At 46.1% G+C, this 16,277-nt stretch overlaps 1 protein-coding gene and 1 pseudogene across 3 annotated transcripts in view; both read right to left on the bottom strand.

Moving 5' to 3' along the window:
- Positions 1-839: 839 nt before the first annotated feature.
- The window catches only part of PTPMT1 (protein tyrosine phosphatase, mitochondrial 1), a 57,629-nt gene continuing 42,191 nt past the window's right edge, over positions 840-16,277 (bottom strand). For 2 of the 3 annotated variants that reach the window (XM_068381534.1, XM_068381532.1), the window contains exons 4-5: positions 2,592-2,786; positions 840-1,132 (exon numbers count right to left, since the gene is read on the bottom strand). In XM_068381534.1, coding sequence (XP_068237635.1) covers positions 1,004-1,132; positions 2,592-2,786 — 324 coding nt within the window. In that variant the 3' untranslated portion in view covers positions 840-1,003. The remainder of the gene's footprint in view (positions 1,133-2,591; positions 2,787-16,277) is intronic. The other variant, XM_068381533.1, reaches the window with a different exon arrangement.
- LOC137648936 (5S ribosomal RNA) lies at positions 15,983-16,100 on the bottom strand (annotated as a pseudogene).

The following is a 16,277-nucleotide window of genomic DNA, read 5'->3' as shown; positions in this document are numbered from 1 at the left end:
TTACCTAGAGGAATGTGGCCACTGAACAATTACATTGTAGTAGTTAACCCCTTAGGTGAAGAAGAATTGTTTGGTAATCTCAGTGTTGTCAGGTGTATGAGGACAGAGGAGAATCTGTAAAGAATAGGCCAGATTTTTCGGTGTCTGTGTGGACAAAGGAAAAGAATCGTAACCAGAGAGGATACAAAGCAGTACTGTCTGGCGGGAATGATTCCTCCTACCACCCTTTAACGGGTGTTACCACCCAACCACCACAAGGCGGTTGCCACGTTTAGAAAAATTCTGCCGAAATAGCGATTATTAGCTATGTATATAAAACTGCCAGGTAAGTTCAATTCATAAAAAAACACCTTTGCTGATCATGGTGATAAACAAACCCTTTCACCCTGTTAAAGTATCCCTACTTCCTGATACATTATTTTCCCAAACTTTGCTTTTTCTTCTAATTGGTGTTTTCATTAGAAGCCTTGCAACTTAAAGAAATTCCTACCATAGATTACACATACAGTACATTTATTCTAAAGAAGTCTCACCCTAGATATGGTTACTGTACTTGAATCAAATAAATAAAAAAAAAGTCACTTTACAAAAATATAATAGAAAGGCAAGCAGAATGGGAAATGATTGAATACTGAATATTGAATATCAGTATTTAAATCATTCCTTCTTTCACAGATATAGATTTGTATATTACAAACATTGTATGCAATGTCTTTCATAAGCATCACATCCATTAATAAGAATAGAATATTAAGTACCATACAACTTCACAAAACTTACCAATTATTGTGTTCACTTTGCAAATTTTAATTTTACTGACAGGAAATTGAAAGATAACACTATAATCAAAGATTTATTAAAAAGTTAAAGTATATCAAGGAGTACTTTCATTTGATTGAAAAATAATAAAATATATTACCTATCCTTAAATAATGTTTTGAAAAATGATAAAATATATTGCCTATCCTTTACTAATGTTATGTTCAAACACAGTACTTTGAAGTTATATCACATCATCTTGCAATCTTCTGTGAAAGAGATTCAAAGCTTCGTACTGCTTGGGTCCCAACCAGATGTGAGGTCGTGCTGCTTTTATGTGGTGGATTGCAGCTTCAGGGGTCCATTGATTCTTCTGTAAAAAGGAACAAATTGAGTTATGGCAATTTCCTGTCACAGTATTTCTTGTCTCGTGATAAAATCACAATCCTTATAACATGCCTGTAACTTAACCCTTTTACCCCCAAAGGACGTACTGGTACGTTTCACAAAAGCCATCCCTTTACCCCCATGGACGTACCGGTACGTCCTTGCAAAAAAATGCTATAAAAATTTTTTTTTTTCATATTTTTTATAATTTTTTGAGAAAATTAAGGCATTTTCCAAAAGAATGAGACCAACCTGACCTCTCTATGACAAAAATTAAGGCTTTTAGAGCAATTTAAAAAAAATATACTGCAAAATGTGCTGGGAAAAAAATAACCCCTTGGGGGTTAAGGGTTGGAAATTTCCAAATAGCCTGGGGGTAAAAGGGTTAAAAGCTAGTACTTTAATGTTACAGCTCTGTACTCTTAATCATATTTCTTTACACTAATGTATAGTATATGGCAACCTACATGAAATCAGTGTAAAAAAAACAATATCTTCATAGACGTTATTAACCTAAAATGTAATAAATCATGCGTGAAAATGTTGACTGCTAGAAAATCACATACAATATGATGGTAGGATAACATAAGGTCATTATCATTGTGGTATATGTGAATGAATCATAATAGTGCTGTATGCAAGAAAACACTGATAAAGTGAATCATTTAGAGAGACTTCACGAGTACCAAGGAAGAGGTGTCCTTGTGCTTTTATAATGAAAGTCAAACCTCAGTAGGATGATTCTGTGCTGTATAGAATTAATGAAGTTTCTTTTGGTGAAGAATTTTTTTTTTCTGAGAACCTACATTATTCAGCCTCTCCCGTGTCTACTATACTGTATACCACAAAAAATGATGCATATATAAACAGCAAGGAAAAGAAAACATATAATATTGGTTGCATAATGACTTAAGATAATGGTGTAATGTACCACTTTCTAGCATAGCATGACATAACCTGATTTAACCATGGAGTAAATGAACAGCATGTGAGAAAAACAGAATTAAAATAAAAGAATGTCTTATTTGTATACTCGCCTAGCATTTATATTACTGACTCACATTGCGATGGAGGTGGGATAGTGATGGGAAAATAATTAAAATTTTAGGGTAGACGAGAAAGGAGCAATACGAATGCTAGGGGAGGTTCACAGAAATAATAACCTGTCTTGCATTTATGTCTACCTAGTCTTTTACTAAACCCTTCAAAAACTACAACAAAGAAATGTTAATAAAATTAAAGCCCTGTACACCTTAGATGACAGCAACATAAAATTGGAAGACAAAATCATTAAAATGGAAACCATTTCCTTGCTTTCTCAAATATAGAGAACTTTATTGTCATATCCATAATTCTTTTTCTGTATATTTTGAAACTAAATCTATATCAAATTTCTATACCCACAAACTAGAAAACAATGAGCAAAAAGGCAAAACTTTACTTACAGCCATCAAATAACAAGCAACCAGAGTGGTACTCCTAGTTCTTCCTGCCTTGCAGTGTACGTACACAAGACCGTTTCCCCGACTGTCAAAATCTTTGATGAAGTCGACTCCTTGCTGAAGCTTGTCCAAACTAGGAGCTTGGAATATATCTGTCGTACTAAGCTGAAGAAATTTTACTCCTACAGCTGCCCACTCCTGTAAAGCCAAAGAGGTCAAATTTCATTTGCCATACAGAACTCAAAATTCCTCACACAAAACTGGGATTGATTGATTCAAAGAGTTCTCTGGCATCCTGACATTTAATGTCACTGACGCCGATATTGTTTGCTATAGATAAAGAATAAAAGAATATTCAATTCAAAACAATAAAAGCAAAGATGTCCATATAAAATCTAAACAGCTTTCAGAAGACCTGCTTGTGAAATAAATTGAAAAATACTGCTAGCATAGTGTAACACATCCTGCCCAAGAAATAATGGACTTGTTAAAATTTCATACTGAACTCTTCAAATCTTCCAGTTGCTCATAACTTGGAGGGTAATTCTGGAGATTACGATCTACTGTACATCCTCTCCCTGTGACTGAACAACTATGTACTGTACCCTGATTATTATATGAGAGAAGCTCTTTGATAGACTGACTATGAAAACTATGGTACAGTATTCCTATTCAATATGACAAATTCGTAGATAATTGTATTTTTCCTTACTATACAAACCTTACCTATTTAATAGGGGTATTACTTTCGGCGTAGCTGAAATGACAAGCCATTAATTTTTAACGAGGGTTAACTATACTGCTGGTTAGCAGGGGTGGGGGAGGGTAGCTTGCTACCGCTCACCCTCACACACCTATGATTGAGCTCACTTTGCTTGGTGGTAAGACTTCAAGGGGGATAGGGCTGGCGGGTAAGTTTGCTTAAATAGCTAAGGTTTGTATAGTTAGGAAAAATACAAATTATCTACGAATTTGTCATTTGCTCCGTAACTAGAATACAAACAACGCTATTTAATAGGGGTGACTCACCCATTAGGAAGGATGGATGTCCCAGCCAATCGGGCTTTTGGGTTTTACCCGGGGGCTTCTTATCTGAGTGTATCAGTACTCAAGAAATAAGGAGTTCCTGCACCTTGCTAAAACCTTGCTACATAAGGTCCGCGGCCTACGCAAGCTGTGTGTTGAGGTATGTAGAAGTGTGACTGTCCTGGTAAAGTTATTCCGAGTTCTTTAGAAGGAAAAACTGTGTAACTAGGACTTTCCCAATACTACCTCATCAGGGTATGGGGATGCAACAGTATTAGTCTTAATACTAGGTACACAAGGGAGCATGGTTTACCTGCAGTGGTTTGAGGTCAGCTATGCAGAGAACCCAGGATGCTGCTTTCCCCAAGAGAGGGGAGAATGCAGAAAAGAATAAGGGCCAGTCAAACCTTTTCATTCATGCAGACTAAAACCGGGTAACAATGCCCTCAACCTTCTGCTACTTGTCCAATAAGGAGCTTGAGGTTTTAAACCAGCTGTTGTGCAGCCACCACAGGACCGATAGAGAACGTATCGAGTCTCCTGTGGGTCACGTATTGCAGGTATATTGAGATGTGAATGTGATCAGACGATTCCACACCCCAGCTTGAAGAACCTGCGTCACTGAGAAGTTTCTCTTGAATGCCAGGGACGTAGCTACGCCCCAGACATCATGAGCTCTGGGGTGACATGACAGAGGGGGGTCTGGATTCAGTGCATGGTCTATGACCTTGCGAATCCAAGCTGAGATGGTGTTCTTGGCGACCCTCCTTTTGGTCCTTTCTGTACTGACAAATAGTGCAGGCACACGAGGACAGGCTGCGGCTGTTCTCTTAAGGTACAGCCTCAAACTCCTCACTGGGCATAGTAAGAGATGGTCTGGGTCATCTGTTACAGTATGGAGACTAGAAATCTGGAACGAGTCGAATCGTGGATCCGCTACTCCCAGGTTCTGAGTCGTAGCAATAAACTCAGAGACGAAGCTGAACGTTACCTATTGCCATCCCCTTGAATGGGTGATTTCGTATGAGAGTCCATGTAGTTCACAGATTCGCTTGGCCGAAGCCAAAGCTAGTAGGAACACCGTCTTCCAAGTCAGGTGGCGATCGGTTGCCTGGCGTAATGGTTCATAGGGAGGTCTCTTAAGAGACCTGAGAACTCGAACCATGTTCCATGGGGGAGGTCTCACTTCTGACAGAGAGCAGGTAAGTTCATAACTCCGTATGAGTAAGGAAAATTCTAGCGATGAAGAAATGTCCATTCTTTTCAGTCTGAAGGCGAGGCTTAAGGCTGAGCGATAGCCTTTTACTGCCAAGACTGACAGGCCCATTTCTTTACGCAAATACACGAGGAACTCTGCTATTGCTGGAATAGCGGCATCGAGTGGAGAGATACCCCCTCCACAACACCAACCACAGAAGACTTTCCACCTTGCCTGGTAGACAGCTGTTGATGACTTACGCAGATATCCAGCCATCCTAGTCTCAACTTGTTGCAAAAATCCTCTCTGAGAGAGGAGATGCTGGATAGTCTCCAGGTGTGAAGTCGTAGTGAAGCTACGGCTTTGTGGAATATGTTGGCGTGTGGTGGTTTGAGTAGATTGTGTTGTGGAGGGAGTTCTCTTGGGGGCTCCGTTAAGAGCTGCAGAAGGTCTGGAAACCATTCTGCGTGATGCCATAGTGGAGCTATGAGGGTCATTGAAAGATTGACCGATGTTCTGGTCTTGTTGAGTACCATCCTCATCAGACAGAACGGGGGAAAGGCGTAAACGTCGATGTTGTCCCACCATTGTTGGAAAGCATCTTGCCAGAGAGCCTTGGGGTCTGGGACTGGGGAACAATGCATCGGGAGTCTGAAGTTCAGGGCCGTTGCGAAGAGGTCCACAGTCGGAGAACCCCACAAAGTCAGGACTTTGTTGGCTACTACATGATCCAAAGACCACTCAGTACTCACTATCTGAGATGCTCTGCTCAGGTTGTCGGCGAGCACATTCCTTTTGCCCGGAATGAAGCGTGCCGATAGTGGTATCGAGTGGATTTCGGCCCATCTCAGTATCTCTACTACTAGATAGGATAGCTGCTGTGAAAAAGTACCTCCTTGCTTGTTGATGTAAGCCACTACTCTGGTGTTGTCGCTCGTCACCACCACTAAGTGGCCTGCCAGGAACTGTTGGAACTGTTGAAGGGCCAGAAAGATGCCCTTCATCTCTTCAAGTGGAGGTACTTTTCTGACTCTGACCAGAGGCCTGAGGTCGTGTGGTGCAGCATGTGGGGCCCCCACCCTTTCTTTGAAGCGTCTGAGAACAGTATCAAATCCCGGGGGAGGACGAGAAGGTCCACTCCTTTTCGTAGGTTCTCGTCTATCACCCACCACTGGAGGTCTGTCAGTTCAGCAGATCCCATGGGGATCCGGATGTCCGGGGAATCACGACTTTGATTCCACAGGGACTAGAGTTGCCACTGGAGGGATCTCATCCTGAGGCAACCATTGGGAATTAGACGGGCCAGCGATGAAAGGTGACCAAGAAGACGTAACCACGTTTAGACAGTGAGTTCTTCTTGTCAAAGAAAGGGTCTTGCGACCTCTCTCAGCCTTGTTATCCTGTCGTCTGATGGGAAGGCTTTATGGAGATTGGTGTCTATGATCATGCTTAAGCATACCAGTCTCTGTGTAGGAAGCAGAGAAGACTTCTTGAGATTTACCATGATCCCCAGATCTTGGCAAAGTCTCAGAAGTTTGTCTCAAGTGTTGAAGAAGGGTTGACACCCAGTCTGCTAGGATTAGCCAGTCGTCCAGACAACGGAGGAGACGGATGCCAATCCTGTGTGCCCAAGATGACACTAGGGCAAACACTCTGGTGAAAACTTGGGGTGCGGTGGAAAGAACGAAGCACAGCACCTTGAACTGGTACTTCCTGTTGTCTAGGCTGAATCTTAAGTACTGCCTTGAAGACGGATAGACTGGGATCTGGAAGTATGCGTCCTTTAGGTCCAGTGTACACATGAAGTCCTGAGGTCTTACTGCTAGTCTGACCGTGTCTGCCGTCTCCATGCTGAACGGAGTTTGCTTGACAAACTTGTTCAGGACTGAGAGGTCGATGACTGATCTCCAGCCTCAAGACGTCTTTCTTACAAAAAAAAGTCGACTGAAGAAGCCTGGGGACTCGTCGAGGACCTCCTGGAGAGCGTCCTTCTTTAACAGGGTCTGGATTTCTGCCTAAAGGGCCTACTCCCCTTGCCGATCCCATGGCAAGGGAATCTATTGACACTGGATTCGTCGTCAGGGGAGGTAGAGATGTTATGAATAGGACGTGATATCCTAGACGGATCACGGAGATTGTCCAGGAATCGGCCCCGAGTTGCTTTCACCTGTCTGAGAAACTTTGTAGGCATCCCCCCACTGGTGGAAACGCAGGGGGAGTGCCTGTCCTAGCGTTTGCAGCCTCGGCTGCTCCCTCTAGGATTCTTTCCTCCCCTGGAGGACTTTTTGCCTTTCCTGTCCTTGACAAGAAAGGGCTTATTAGACACCACTGTCTTCGCTGCTGGTTTCAGACACTATGGTCTTGGTTGGACGGGACTGCCGCGGTGCTGGAGGTTAATTGGGCTTTGTTGTTAAAGCCCTATGGAGGAGGGAGTCTCGATGAGACTTCCTCCACCTTTCAGCAGCAAGTTCCAAATCCTTAGGCTCAAACAGATGGGCCCCCTCTAGGGAGGAATGTCTGAGCCTATTTATCTCGACGCTTAGGACCTGTTGGTGGAACCTCTCAGACACTGCATCTCAACGTTTCAAGATAGTGTTTGCCCACAAGTTCGAGGCCTGGTGGGCAAGAAACTCGATCGTGCGAGTGCCTGAGAGTAAAAAGGTCTCCATTGCCTTCCTGGTACGCTCCTTGGAAAAATCCTCGGATCATATCAGGATACCTAAGGTCCCTAACCAGATGTCCAGCCACGAAGTAGCTTGCATAGCATACTTAGTGACCTTTTCCTGGTTAAGGACTTCGGTTGCCGAGAACGAGACCTGCCGGCTGGAGAGACTCTCAAGAGGGACTCCCCTGGTTAGCTCTTCCAGAGAGTGGTGAAGAGGAAGAGCTGAACTGGGTTCCTCCAGTATCTCAAAAGTACCTCCTTTGCTGTACGTGAGGAGGTGGGAGGAGCTTGTTCGTAGAGCCGGCACGGTTGGAAGAGGCAAACTCGGAGAGCTGTTGGGAGATCTTGTCCCTGGTACTCTTCAACCCTTGATACCGAGGCAGGGCTGCATTGGTCTTTGAGGGTTTCTGAGCGCTGAAGACGCAGTCTAAGACAGTGACTTTGCCCTCTCGAGGGGGTATCTCTGGGTCGGAAAACCCATTGAGAACCCTCATTAGAGTCAGAACCTGCCAGACTGCATGTTTTGATTCTTGTTGGTCTCCTCCTGATGTAGGATTCGCAGCGAAGTCTCCTTCTATCCCCAAGAGCTCTTCTTGGGGTGAGTCGTGGACATTCCTTGAGTGGCTGGCTGTCTCCGTTCTAGCCCTAGTGGAGGCTTTGGCAGAGTTTTGTAGTCTTTGGACTCCTTCCGGGGAAGGAGGTAAGACTCCAACATCGAAGGTCTGAGTGTCATGTCCCTCCTGATCTCAGATTGAGGGGAACTCTCCGCATGAAGGGAGGTTTCCTCCATTGGTGCGATGGAAGAGTCTCTCTCCTCGCGCAGTTCCCTTGGTGACGGATGGTCTTCATCCGACAGGGAGGGAGAGTATCCCTGGGGAAAAACTGGAGGGACTAGCCTTGATGGTCTGCACGGAGTCAGCTTCACCCTCGGTGAAGTGACCGCGTCGGAAACTCCTCTTTTTCTCTTTAAAGGGGTAGAGGAAGCCATGGTTCCGTATCTTGAGTCCAGAGCTATAGGTTGCTCCGTTGAGCGGTCACACAGGACGGGCTTGAATGCCTGTGTTACAGCTCTATCTAAGGCACTGAACCCAGGCTGCTGACTGACTGATACACTGTCAGACAGATCCTCTGAAGGGAAAGGGACCGAAGGTTCCCTACGAGGAGTCACCGTAATAGGTGGGTCCTTCTTACAAGGCAGTTTAGGGATCCTGAACTCCTCTTCTTGTACCTGTTTCCCTTCTCCCGCAGGGCGTGCTAGAATGCGTTTGCGGCTAGGGGAATGAGGCGATGGCAACCTTGCCGGATGTAGATCCTGCGCCTGTGCCTGTTGGTATGCGAGAGAATATTGGCGCGCGGGCGCACAGGAGAATTTTAGCCCCGTGCGCGGGAGAGTATTGGCGCGTGCGTGCAGGTGAGAGTTGGCGCGCGGACACGTGGTAGAGCGCGCGTGGGAGATATTTGGCGCACAGGAAAGCGCGAATGTCCAGGAGAATGCCGGCACACCGGTAAGAGTTGGCGCATAGGTGAGGGCTGCAATGTACCTGTTGTCTCACCTACAGTGTGTTTGAGCACTGGAGAATAATGGCGCGCAGGCATTCGTTGGCACGTGGGGGAGCGCTGGTGCGTGGGAGATAAATGGTGCACAGGCTGGCGCGTAGGAGACCCCTGGCGTGCAGGTGGGCGCTGGCGTGCAGGTGGGCGCTGGCGCGTAGGAGATCGTGGGCGCATTAGTGCAGGAGATTATGGGAGTGCAGGAGCGCAAGCGTGCTGTTGGACGCTGGCGCGTGGGCAACCCTGGGCGTGTGAGCGCAGTTGAACGTGGGTACTTGGCGCGCAAGAGAATGTTGGTGCACAGGTGCATGAATTTGCTGCCTTCTATGAGGGCGAGCAAGTGAAGGGGCGCGCCAAAGCGCTGTAGCGTGACGATCTGCTGATGAGCGCTGAAGTTCTGTTGGATTGCTGCGCAGGTGAACATGGGCGCTTGGCGCGCAGGAGAACGTTAGTGCGCAGGCGCATGAATTTGCTGCCTTCCATGAGGGCGAGCAGGTGAAGGGGCGCGCCAAAGTGCTGTAGCGTGACGAGCTGCTGATGAGCGCTGAAGTTCTGTCGGATTGCGAGCTGCAGGGTGATGGCGCGCAGCTGCGCACTTTGATAAAGCTACAATAGGCTCTACCGGTGACAGGAAAGGTGATGGCAGGTCGGCAGGTCTGGAGGGTGGATGGTCGGGGTGCCCAATGTAAGGGCGACCATCAACCGAAGGAGATCGAGAACGATCGGCAGAGAGGTCCAGAACCGAAGTCACAAGACTAGTTGCAGGAGCAGTGACGATCGATGAATGAAGGTCAGAATGCAGCGGAGGCTCCTCTGCAGGGGACGGCTGCAACGGCGATGAACCAAAGAGGCGCCTCTTCACCGCTGGTGAAGAGAGACCTCTAAGGCGAAGTGGAAGGCGTGCCTTCTGATGAATGTGCCCTCTGGGGGCCGTTAGATCAGCAAGATGACTGTGCGCCGCAGCAGTCCTCCAAAGAGGAGTCTATACAAGTCAACTCCCCCGAGGGGGAGAACACTTGCAGGAGAGACAGACGTTGAACTTAGTTTCCTCCTCGAAGGATGTTCAGGAACGGGGGAAACTAAGTCGCAGCAACCGCTGTAGAGTCTGGAGTGGCAGAGGAGATGGATGATACCGCATGAGACACCTCAGACACAACAACGTCGACAAGGGTTAGGGGATCTACCTCTGACGGCGACGATGATTGCTTAACAGAAGCACTCATGCAGATGAACTGTAGCAAAGCTTCCTTGGAAGGCGGACCCGTAAGTCCCAAGGAAGACCAAATCTGTAAAAGGGGAGTTAGTGACAAGGCCTCACCCAGGGGGAGAGGTGGGGAGGGGAAGCAACATCATCTCTCGAGAACCGGGGTTGGCTGATATTAACTTGGTCTACGCTACTACTCGACGGTCTCTCGTAAGAGACCGAATGAGTAGGAGCTTCGGAGGAGGGTCGGGAGACGGAAGAAGAATGAATGAATGAATGATTTAAAGTTTTCAGCCATCCTGACATCTAAGGTCATTGACGCCGGTAACATTTAACTTATGTATACAAAAATAAAAAATGAAATAAAATAAAAAATTAAAGAGTATTCAATTAAAATCATAAAAATTGAATGTCATAAAAGTTAAATATTTTTCAGAAGACCTGCTTCTGAAAGAAATCTAAAAATGCCACTTGCATGTAGGACACATCATTTCCAAGAATCTTGGCAAGGATGAACCTGCCACCCTCACCTCGAGCCTCAAACAAATATCTATTCCGCAAGTTGTTATAATTGGGGCATTCGGTCAACAAATGCCTTACTGTTAGAGGTACTAAACAATTGTCACAATACGGTTGGTGTTGGCCCTTCAGCAGAAACTCATGTGTCAACCGAGTGTGACCAATACGGAGACGACAAAGAGACGTCTCCCATTTTCGGGGCATCATATTATACCTCCAAGGATATATGTCATTTGTTACTTCCCTCATTTTATTGCCATCTTGACTATCCAATTGCTGTTGCCATTTATTGCAAACCAATTTCTTGATGTCAGGTAAGAAATCATTACAGGGAATGGGATACCTTCTTGGCAGCAACTCGGATGCAGCCTCCTTAGCCAGTGAATCTGTCTTCTCATTCCCGGACACACCTACATGTGCTGGAACCCAACAAAATTGAACTGTTATACCTCTCCGTCCAATAAGGAAGAGCCATTCTAAAATCTTTAAAACTAGAGGGTTATTAGAATTAAAAACTTCCATAGCTTGAAGGACACTCCTTGCATCACTAAAAATTGTAAAATTACCCTCCTTCTCCAACGCTATTTTCTCAATAGCGGTTAATATGCCATACAGTTCGGCAGAAAATATGGAAGCGGTCAGAGGAAGTGCACCTCTACAATTAAAACCATTACAGTACTATGTACTCCCAAATCCAACGCCAGCATCAGATTTGGAGCCATCAGTATAGATAAAAGTTGATCCTCTATGTTCTTTAACATGTTCATTAAAAAGAGACCTGGCTTCTAGGTCTGACATATTCTTCTTATCTCCAATAAAATATTTACAAAAAGATATCTCTGGTAACTTCCATGGAGGCGTTGATGATACCTTAAATGGAAGTACCTTATTTCTAATTATATCCAGACTATTTAATGATAGTTTCACCCGAAAGCCATAAGGTTGAGGAGATTTTGGGTGCAACTCAAAGTATGATGCGTGTCTTACAAGGCTTGCAGTCTGAAAGGCTAGAGAGTTAGGGAGTCTTTGCAATCTAAACCAATACCGAAGAATGGAAGACATTCGGTAAAGGTCTAGAGGTAACTCTCCAGCATCAACAAGGAGACTTGGGATAGGCGAGGTTTTAAAAGCTCCAGTAGACAATCTAATACCTGCATGATGTATCGAGTCTAATATTTCTAACCGGCTTGGGGTGGCTGAAGAATATACCTCACAACCATAACTAATTTTGGAAAAAAATCAAGGCCTTGTATAATTTTAAAATAGTATTGCGGTCTGCCCCCCATGATATATGGGATAATACTTTTAAGATATTCAGAGCTTCAACACATTTAGCTTTTAGCGCTTTTAGGTGAGAAACCCATGTAAGTCTACAGTCAAATATCAAACCTAAAAATTTGGTTTCCGATACACATGGTATCCGTTGACCTTTAATGTATATATCCGGGTCTGGATGTACTCCCCGGATACGACAAAAATGGACAATGGTAGTTTTACTTGTCGAGAACTTAAATCCATTCATGTCAGCCCACTGGATAATTTTATCAATAGAGAGTTGGATTTTTCTCTCAACCATTGCCATTCTAGTGCCAGCAAATGATATTGAGAAATCATCCACAAATAATGTTGAGAGAACATCCTGGGGAATGGCTGAGGATATCCCATTAATTGCTAGTGCAAAAAGGGTTACACTCAGCACACTACCCTGAGGAACTCCTTCTTCCTGGCACTTACTCTCTGATAGAGTTTCCCCCACTCTCACTTGAAAAACTCTACGTGAAAGAAATGCCTGAATAAATAGTGGCAGCTCTCCTCTCAATCCCAATTCATGAATGGTTTTAAGAATACCATATCTCCATGTGGTATCATAAGCCTTTTCAAGGTAAAAAAATACTGTAACATGGTGCTGTTTGGAAGCAAAGGCTTCACAAATAGAAGACTCAAGTCGTATCAACACATCAGTCGTTGAGTGCATTTTTCGGAATCCACATTGAATCGGTGATAAAATACCTTTCTTTTCAAGGTACCATATCAGCCTTGCATTGACCATCTTCTCCATGATTTTACATAAACAAGATGTCAATGCAATAGGACGATAGTTTGCTGCTAAAAACTTGTCTTTACCGGGTTTTAAAAAGGCTAAAATAATGGCTAGTTCCCAAACACTTGGGTAACTATGATCATGCCATATTCTATTAATAATGCTTAAAATAAATAGCTTTGTATTAAAATGTACATGTTTAATCATTGCATATGGAATTCCATCGGGTCCAGGGGCTGTATCGTTGCAATGAGCAAGTGCGGAATCAAATTCTCTTTCAGTGAAAGGAGAATTATACGACTCTTCCCTTCTTGTTGCAAAATTTAAAATTTTCTTTTCTTCAGTGCTCCTATACTGGTGACCAGGGGCTCCTTCACACTTGCTGGATACATTTAAAAAATGATTAGCCAGGGCATTGCTAACTTCACTTGCTTCAGTTACATACTGGCCATTCACCTTCAACACTGGTGGTGGGTTGGGGGTGAATTTGCCAGCTATCTTTTTTACTTTCCTCCACACAGAAGATGGTGGTGTTCTACTGTTAATGGAGGAAACAAAAGACATCCATGACTGGCGCCTTGCTTCTTTCATGGCACGACGGAACTGTGCTCTACATTTCTTGTACATAGTTAAATTCTCATCAGTTCTGCGTCTACGCAATCGTGTTAGAGATCTTCTTGTGGCTCTGTGGAGTGCAGTTAGTTCTGAAGACCACCACGGGACTGGTCGTCGTTTGAATAACCCTGTTGTTTTGGGAATTGAATTGACTCCTGCTGTATGAAGAGTTCCATTCAGTAGGTCTATGGCATCATCAACACTTTCAAACTGTTCTGTGACCCGTCCTAGGCAGTTGACCTAGAGTTCCAGAAGGAACTCTGGGTTAGGACGTTCCCAATACCACCTCGTCAGGGTATGGGGGACGCGACAGTATTGACTCAATACTCGGAACACAAGGAAGCATGGTTTACCTGCAGAGGTTTGAGGTCAGCTTTGCAGAGACCAGGATGCTGCTTCCCCAGTAGAGGGGACGATGAAGAAAGAAGTAAGGCCAGACAAACTTCTTTCGTTCATGCAGACTAAAACCTGATAACAATGCCCTCAACCTTCTGCTACCTGTCCAAAAAGGAGCCTGAGGTTAGACCAGCTGTTGTGTAGCCACCACAGAGCGATAGAAACGTATCGATACTCCTGTGGGTCACGTCCTGCAGGAAGCGGGCTGCGAAGGTCATTAGAAGCTTCCAGACTCCAGCTTGTAGCACCTGCGTCACAGAGTAATACTACTCGAAGGCGAGGGACGTTGCGATGTACCCGACATCTTGCTGTAGGGCGACGTGACGGAGGAGGGTCTGGATTCAGGTCGAGATGAATGTCCTTGAGACCAAGCTGAAGAGGAATACTGGAGACTCTCCCCTGTGTCCTTCCTGTGCTCCCAACCCGGCTGCACGTGAGGACAAACTGCAGCTGTTCCCAAAGATAACCCCTCGATTCCTTTACTGGCAGGAAGGAGAAGGTTTGGGTCATCTGATACAGAATGGTGCCTCGAAATCTTGAAGGAGCTGGATCGAAGGGCCGGGACCCCAAGATTCTGAGTCTAGCTAACAACTCAGGAGCGAACCTGAATGTTGCCTTCCCCTATTCCTTAGGAAGGGCGGAGTCGTACGAGACCAAGAAGATTGCTTACACACTGGCCGAGGCCAGAGTGAGCAGGAGCACCGTCCCCCAAGACGGAATACGATCAGGGGCCTGACGTAATGGTTCTTGAGAAGATCTCTTAAGGGACTAAAAGTCCGAACCATGCTCCATGGAGGAGGTTTCACTCCGACTGGGGGCAGGGACGTTCGCAGCTTCGCATGAGTGAAGAAAGGTCCAGCGGGAAGGAAAAAGTCTCTTCCTTTCAGCCTGAAGGCCAGAGAAAGGCTGAGCGACAGGCTTCATTGCCGAGAGCGGAAAGGAGTTTCCTCCCGCCGAAAAGCAATAAGTCCGTTATTGCTGGAGAAGAGGCCTCAAGGGAAGAGGTATCTCTCCCACGACACCAACCACAGAAGACTCTCCACTTTGCCTGGTAGATCCCTGCAGATGACTATCGCAGGTGATGCGACCTCCGCTTCGCGACTGTAGCGGGTTGTCTCTTCTTGAGGCGGCGGCGTAGTGTCTCCAGGCGTGAAGCCGAAGCAATGCCACGGCTCGTGAAAGATGTTGTAGTGTGGTTCTTAGAGTAGCCTGTGCCGTGGGAGAAGCTCTCCCGGGATTCCGTCAGGGGAAGCAGAGGGTCCGGAAACCGTTCCGCGTATAGTCACAGTGGAGCTCTCAGGGCCATTGAAAGGTTGACAGACAACCTGGTCTTGTTGAGACCCATTCTCAACAGACAACAATGGTGGCAAGACGCAGGCGTCGATGTTGTCCCACCATCTCCAGAAAGCATCTTGCCAAAGAGTCTTGGGGTCTGAGACTGGGGGGAAGAACAGCGGAAGCTTGAAGTTCCAGGCTGTCGCGATCAGGTCCCCCAGGCCAGGACTTGCCGGCTACTAAAGGCCAAAGACCCCCAGGTACCCTTTATCTGCGAGGCTCTGCCCAGATAGTCGGAGAGAACATTCCTCTGCCCGGAGTGAGCGAGCCGATAGTGGTATAGAGAGGACCTCGGATCATCCTAGTATCTCTACTGCAAGATGCGAAGGTATGAAAATGCGTCCTTTGCTGGTTGGAATACGCCAGTACCATGAAGTTGTCGCGCACGGAGCGACTTGGCAGGAACTGTAGGATCTGTAGAGGGGCCAGACTACGGCCCCTAAGCCTGCCTGAATGATGGGGAGGTATCCTTCAGGTCCTGACCATAGGTCTGAACCAGAACATGCGCCCCCCCCCCCTTTTCTTTGACGAGTCCGAGAACAGCATCAAAATGTGGGGAAAGGACGAGAAGAGGTTCCATAAACCCGTTGCAGGTCTAAACGTTCCGCTGGTCCCCTAGGGGCCAGAAAGTCCGGTTAATCGTTGCTTTGATACCACCGGAACTTGGGCCGCCCCACAGGGAACTTATCCTGAGGCGACCGTTCGGGACTTTAGACGGGTCAATGAGGAAAAGAGACCCAGGAAACGTTCCAAGGTAGGGCTGAAAGCTCTGCTTGACTGAGAACAGGTACTGCGACTCTCCTCAGCCTTGCCACAGTCAACTGAAGGGAAGGCTCGGAGAAGGAGGCAACAGCATCTGGCGTACCCAGGCGGTCACCCATCCAAGTACTGACCAGCCCAACGTTGCTTAACTTCGCTGATCGAACGAGAAGCGGTGTTTCCAACGTGGTAAGGCCGTTGGCTCAATATCATGGCTAGATACCCCAGATGTTGAGGCAGAAGTAGAGAAGGCTCCTAGCAAATTACCATGATCCCTCACTCATGGTAAGGACCCGGAAGCTTGTCCCGGCGTTGAAGAAGGTCGAACCCGAGCCTACCGGAGTTGACCAGACCTCCAAAAGGCAAAGGAGGTGGAAGCC

The sequence above is a fragment of the Palaemon carinicauda genome, chromosome 10, assembly GCF_036898095.1.
Source record: "Palaemon carinicauda isolate YSFRI2023 chromosome 10, ASM3689809v2, whole genome shotgun sequence".
Classification (NCBI taxonomy): domain Eukaryota; kingdom Metazoa; phylum Arthropoda; class Malacostraca; order Decapoda; family Palaemonidae; genus Palaemon; species Palaemon carinicauda.
This window is presented reverse-complemented; position numbering and strand designations above follow the sequence as displayed.